The sequence below is a fragment of the Fukomys damarensis genome, unplaced genomic scaffold (assembly GCF_012274545.1).
Source record: "Fukomys damarensis isolate Sample0158 unplaced genomic scaffold, DMR_v1.0_HiC HiC_scaffold_13, whole genome shotgun sequence".
NCBI classification, from domain to species: Eukaryota; Metazoa; Chordata; class Mammalia; order Rodentia; family Bathyergidae; genus Fukomys; species Fukomys damarensis.
Genome location: NW_022900925.1, coordinates 17,969,207 through 17,975,428, shown reverse-complemented (window position 1 = coordinate 17,975,428; position 6,222 = coordinate 17,969,207). Strand labels below are relative to the sequence as shown.

General features: G+C 49.2%; 1 protein-coding gene across 6 annotated transcripts in view; it reads left to right on the top strand.

Annotated features, from left to right (window-relative positions):
* The first annotated feature begins 1,269 nt into the window (after positions 1-1,269).
* Nek8 (NIMA related kinase 8) overlaps positions 1,270-6,222 on the top strand; it is a 13,361-nt gene continuing 8,408 nt past the window's right edge. For 3 of the 6 annotated variants that reach the window (XM_010642291.2, XM_010642292.3, XM_019210402.2), the window contains exon 1: positions 3,109-3,190. In XM_010642291.2, coding sequence (XP_010640593.1) covers positions 3,144-3,190 — 47 coding nt within the window. In that variant the 5' untranslated portion in view covers positions 3,109-3,143. Of the gene's footprint in view, positions 1,379-3,095; positions 3,191-3,488; positions 3,773-6,222 lie in introns of those variants that run through there. The other 3 variants (XM_033762880.1, XM_033762878.1, XM_033762879.1) reach the window with 3 other exon arrangements.

The following is a 6,222-nucleotide window of genomic DNA, read 5'->3' as shown; positions in this document are numbered from 1 at the left end:
CCGGGGCCTCTGGAGCCCCGCCCTGATCCCGCCAACTTCGGGCGGGAAGGGGCTGTCCTGGGGGCGCCGCGGCGGAGACATCCCTCGCTAGCGCCTCCTGACGGCCGAAAGAGCCCCGGGCCGCCCGCGCTCGCACGGCCCTAGTCCGCGTCCCAACTTTCTCCTGGGTCGCCGGCTGGCCATCCCTGGGCGGGTTCTGCGAAAGCCCTCTCAGCCTCAACTCCTCTCTGGGCGGAGCTGAGCGGGGCCCATCCGCGTCCGGTTACCCTACAAAACCCTGGTCCGGGAAAGGGTCGGAAGCCCCGCCTCGAACAATGGCTCCGCCCAGACCCCGTGCCGCCCCTGGCCTCAGAGCGACTTGTTTTCCTCTTTCTCCCCGCACAAGTGGTTCTTAGGAGCTGTTGAGTCACCCATCATCCCGTTTCTCGGCTCTCTCTTGGGCCCCAGAGCCCAAGCGGCTGTCACAGTCCTCCTTTAGACCGTCCCAGCCTTAGTCTCCTGGCTCCCTGGAGGCTGGGGCGGAGAAGACCGGATTTGCCCAGACAGCTGGATTGATTCTCTCTCCAGGCCCGTGGCCTGAAGCAGTTGCGGCTCTCGCCCACTAGGTGTCAGCCTGTCCTCACTGTGGCGAGGGATCCCAACTCCAAAACGACTAGAGCAGTTTTGGGGGAGAAAATCGCGCAAACCTTAGGCCAGGGCCGCTCTGTGCACGCAGAGCCCTCTCTGGCAAGCCTAGAACCAGGTCGCCCCAGCCAAGGTTTGGCAAATTATTAGCATTATTCAACAGCTAAGATCACATGAACTGTTCAAAAGCAGGACAAATGCAAACGTTTACATTTCAATAAAAAGCTGTTTGTATAATTGAAAGTTCTGTTGTTTTTCTTTTTTCTTTTGGCACCGGGGATCAAACTTGGGACCTTGGCTTGTGAAGCAGGTGGTAGCACCGCTGAGTTAAACCCCCAGCCTAGTTTTTCTTTTTTAAAACAAAAGATGATAATGTATGAGTTGTTTTTTTTCTAAACTAAAATCTAAGTATTCAGGTTTAGTTGCAGTGTTGGCACTTTGCAATAAATAAGTGGGTTTGGTTTGCAGTTTGGACACTTGGTCTCTAAAAACGTTCAAGTTTCGTCATCCTCGCCCTAGGCTGAGGAGACTGGAAGAGTAAGAGGTCTGTGTGTGTGCAGCAATGGAGAGGAGGAGGGGAGAAGTGGGGCGAGGAGAAGGGCGCTGCGTGAAGGTGAGAGCCCGAGATTCAGACACCAAGTCGATTGGGTGTTTGCTGTCTCCCCTGAGCGCTCTGAGGTTACACATTAACCCCGCGGGACTGCCGAGACACACAAGGCTCATTTGGTTTCTAAGCAGGAGCGTGAAGTACAGGGTGAGTGGCTTCCCCCCTTTGCTTACAGGGCAGCTTGTCTGCCAATTGACGCTGGCCTGGCCCAGTGGCCACCAGCGACTGCCTGGACTCTGGGGACCGGTCTTCTGGTCGTCCAGGTTCCCCCACGGGCTGGGCTGGGTACCCTTTTGAGGAGCAGGGTGGCAGCAGAGTATAAAACTCCTCCTTATCTTTTTTTAATTTATTTTAATTTTTTAAATTTTTATTTATTTATTTTGACACAGGGTCTTGCTAATGACCATCCTCTTACCTCAGCCTCCCAAGTGCTGGGATTACAGGCACGTGCCACCAGCTCTTCGCCCACTCTGAAATAGGGATCCTCTGCTAATTAATGACCATCTTCCTTTTTAATACTTTTGTTTTGTTTTTGTTTTTGAGACAGAGTCTCACTATGTAGTTGAGACTGACCTGAAACTCACCATGTAGCCCAGGCTGGTCTCGAACTCACAGCGATCCTACTGCCTCAGCCCCCCAGTGCTGGGATTACAGGCATATGCCACTTAATACTTTTGTTTTGTTTTTGTTTTTGAGACAGAGTCTCACTATGTAGTTGAGACTGACCTGAAACTCACCATGTAGCCCAGGCTGGTCTCGAACTCACAGCGATCCTACTGCCTCAGCCCCCCAGTGCTGGGATTACAGGCGTGCGCCACCACGCCCGGTTTACTATTGAGTTTTTATAGAGCTCTGGCAGAGTAGGAGGTGCCAGGAAGAGGCTGGAATTAAACTAACTTCTGAGTTGAGACCCTGAGATCCTAGTGGGTCATACTAACCCTAATCCTAACCTCTGGGCAGAATTAAATTTGTTGGTTGCTTTGGGTTTTTGTGGTTTTGGTTTTGTTTTGTGTTTGAGACAGAGTCTGGTGATGTGGCCCAGGTTGGCCTTGAACTCTGTAATCCTCCTGCCTCAGCCTCCCAAGTGCTTCGATTCCAGGCCTGCATTACCTCGCCGGCGCGGGCATAAGAAATGAATCCTACTAGGCCAAACAGCGTGTTTTCCACTCCTCCCAGACTCTTTCCAATATTGGTCCGCACCCCCTCCCACCTTCCCCGAGGGGAGGAGCTGTTGCTCCAGCCACAGAGCTTCTGGGGTGACTGGGCGTTGAGCGCGATGATCAGCTCAGTGCTCAGTCGGCTCAGCCTGGAGACCGCGTCAAGTCCTCCCCAGGTGAATCAATTTGCACAACTCGGGATTTTCCCGGTCCCTCCCTAGGCAAACACGAAACTACCCATTCCCTGTTCCACAGACTGGGAGCGCTACTCTCAGTTCAGTTTGGTTGTTTCTTGCTTGGGTGCCGAAGAGGATTCGCTTTATCCTCCTAAAATACCGTCACACATGGGCAGCGGAAGGTCGGTCCTCTCATCACTCCCTTTCGGCCTTCGGGAGGCAACACTGGGGGCGCGGTATACCTCGCTTCCAGTTTAAGCTCCGCAATAGCCGACCGGATCGAGCTGCGTGTGTGAAAAACAGCTCGTAGCGTACTGAACACTGAGGAGTGCGCAAAAGAACGGGAGTTATCTTATTCCTGGGGCACACGTGGGGCAAAATCGTGAGGGAAAAACGACTTCGTGGCCGTTCGGGGGACACTGCAAGACCACAAACGCAGATGCTACTGTAGTTCGAACTCTCACAATTCCACTAGCACCGCCCAGCAAACATCGCGCAGGGTAAGGGGCGGTGCTCCAGAGTGGACAGGTCCGCGCACGCGCCGAGCGGGAGGTTCCGGAAGCGTATCTGAGAAATGAGATGGAGAAGTACGAGCGGATCCGAGTGGTGGGGAGAGGTGCCTTCGGGTGAGCCAGGGCTCAGAGGGAGGAAACTGTTAGGGGGACAGGGAAATTAAATCCCTAACTGAAGCCACGACTTTGCTCCCCAGTTAGGCCCGCCCCGAGGCGTGGCACCACTCTGGGAAGCCCCGCCCACGCTTCCGGGGAGTCCGGGCGCTGAGACTCCGCCCCCAAGGGGACCACGCCCCACCAGCCTCAGCGCTACAGCTGCGTGTGAGGTTCCCTGGGTTTTATTTTTGTTTTGGTACCGGGGATCGAACTCGGGATTTTGTGCTTGTGAGGCAGGCGCGGTGCCACTGAGCTAAATCCCCGGCCCCCCTTGTTCTTTCGTTGAACACATGTTGAGCGTCAGCTGCAAAAGTCAGGCTCTGGGCGCTGGGTGTGCAGTGATGACAAAACAGGTGTGGTTCTTTCCCTTTCGGAGTTTAGAAGATAGAATAATACAATAAAGAAGACGTTGCTAAAGCAGTTATGAACAGACAGTGAATACAACGCCGGAGAGAATATTTGTGGGGTAGTCAAGGAAGAATTCTCTGAGAAGTGAGATCTAAAGCAAAGACATGAGGAATTAGGACCAGTAGTGCAAAGGTAAAAGAACTTTTCAGGCACGGAAAGCTTTTGCGAAGGTCCTACAGGTCCTGGTGAGAAGGAATCCAGAGCATTCAAGAAACAAAAAGACTGGTGTAGTTGGAATGTAGCACGCTAGATAAAAACAACAACAACAACTAAAACAGTTTTAAAACGTGATTGTCCTGGAGGGCAGGGACCAGGCCTTGTAAACTGAGGTAGAGGGGTTGAGATTGGGATTGTTTGTGCTAGGGATTGAGTTCAAGGCCTCACACTGATCTACACCCCCAACCCTGAGAAATGGGCTTGGGTTTTTTGTTTTGTTTTTTAAGACAGGATCTCATTGTGTAGACCTGGCTGCCCTTAACTCACAATCCTGCCTCAGCCTCTCAAATGCGGAGATTATAGTCATGTGCTACTCCTGGCTTTAGGGAAGAGTATGGAAACAGGAACAGTCTTTATAAGATTTGTTGGTTTTTGTTTTGTTTTCTGAGATGGTTTCCCTATATGGCTTTGGCTAGCATTGAACTCAGCGATCCTCCTGCCTCATCCTTTAGAGCGCTGGGATTACAGGCATATGCCACCAGGCATGGCTGATTGGTATTGATTTAACAGTGTCATTCTTAGGCATAGTGGTGTACACATATAATCTCACCACTTGGAGGCTGAGGCAGGACCTGGGCTATACAGCAAGACTTCTCACAAAAAAAACAAAACAAAACATGGGGCCAAGGATTTTGGTTCAGTGGTTCCACCACCTGCCTTGCAAGCACAAGGGCCATCCCTGGTACAAAAAAAAAAAAAAAAAATCATTCTCTGAATGGAACTGTAGCTCACTGGTAAAGCTCTTGTCTAACTTTGTGAGGCCCTGGGTTCGATCCCCAACACCACAAAGAAAACAAAAACAAACAAAATGTCATTCTAGCTGCTGTGTAGAATTTAGATTTGAGGTTAAGAAGAATGAAAGGGCTGGGCATGGTGGCACACACCTGTAATTCCAGCACTCGGGAGGCTGAGGCAGGAGGATCACTGTGAGTTGGAGACCAGCATGAGCTACATAGTGAGTTCCAGGTCAGATTCAACTACATAGTGAGACCCTGTCTCAAAAAACAAACAAACAAAAAAAGAATGAAAGGGAGCATTTTTGAAACTAATGAATTTTTTTTTTGTTCTTTTGAGACTGGGTCTCACTATGTAGTTGAGACTGACCTGGAACTCACTATGTAGCCCAGGCTGGTCTCGAACTCACAGTGATCCTCCTGCCTCAGCCTACTAAGTGCTGGGATTACAGGCATGTGCCATCACACCTGGCTGCTACTACAATTTTTAAAGCAAGAAATGATGACTTGAGTAAGGGTTATAGCAGAGTGTGCAGAATTAGATGGGTTTACAGTATTTTTTTAAATTTTCATTTATTTATTTATTTATTTATTTATTTATTTATTTATTTATTTAGGTTTTTTGAGACAGAGTCTCGCTATGTAGTTGAAACTGACCTGGAACTCACTATGTAGCCCAGGCTGGTCTTGAACTCACAGTGATCCTCCTGCCTTAGCCTCCCGAGTATACAGTATTTTATATACAGAAGCAAGAGTTGCTTCGCTGGGGATTTAGCTCAGTGGTTCTGCCGCCTGCCTTGCAAGTGCAAGGTCCTGAGTTCAATCCCCTGTACCAAAAAAGAAAAAGAAACAAGAGTTGCTGATGTGCACAGTATGAGATTAAGAAAAGACTCTGGAATTACTTTAAATTATCTCCCCTAACAAGTGCTGGGGTTTGAACCAAGGTAAGCACTTAAATAGGTAGGCTGCATTCCCAGGACCCTTCCCCTTCACCCTAGTTTGAGCCCTGCAGAAGAAATGTAGAAATTTAGTGAGACCCTATGTAAAAAAAAAAAAAAACCAAAACAGGCTGGGATGTAGCTCATTGTGAAGGCTCCAAGTTCAATCCCCAGTAAATTAAAATAATTTTATTTTGAGTTGATTAACATTTAGGATGTCTGTGAGGCACTCAGGTTGAGATGCAAGACATAGTAGTTGGATGTGTCAATCTGGGGCTCAGAGGAGAGGTCTGAGTAGGAGATAAAAATTTTAAATTTAAACTGGGTATGGTGGTGCACTCCTGTAATCCCAGCACTCAGGAGGCTAAGGCAGGAGGACTGCCAAGAGTTTGAGGCCAGCCTGGACTACATAGTGAGTTCCAGCCTGAACTATGTAGCAAGACCATAAAAAAAAAAAATCTGGACCAGAGATTTAGCTCAAGAGGCACTGCACCTGCCTCACAAGCCAAGGTCCCGAGTTTGATCCCCAGTACCAAAAATTGATTAATTAATTAATTAAGACTTAGATGATAAATTCATAGTCTATTGAGTCACCAAATACCAATTGAGTTCCTACTGTGTGGAAAATACTAGGCTATGTTATGGGGGATATTTTGGAGAACAAGAACAGTGCAGTACCTGCTTTTTGCTGGTT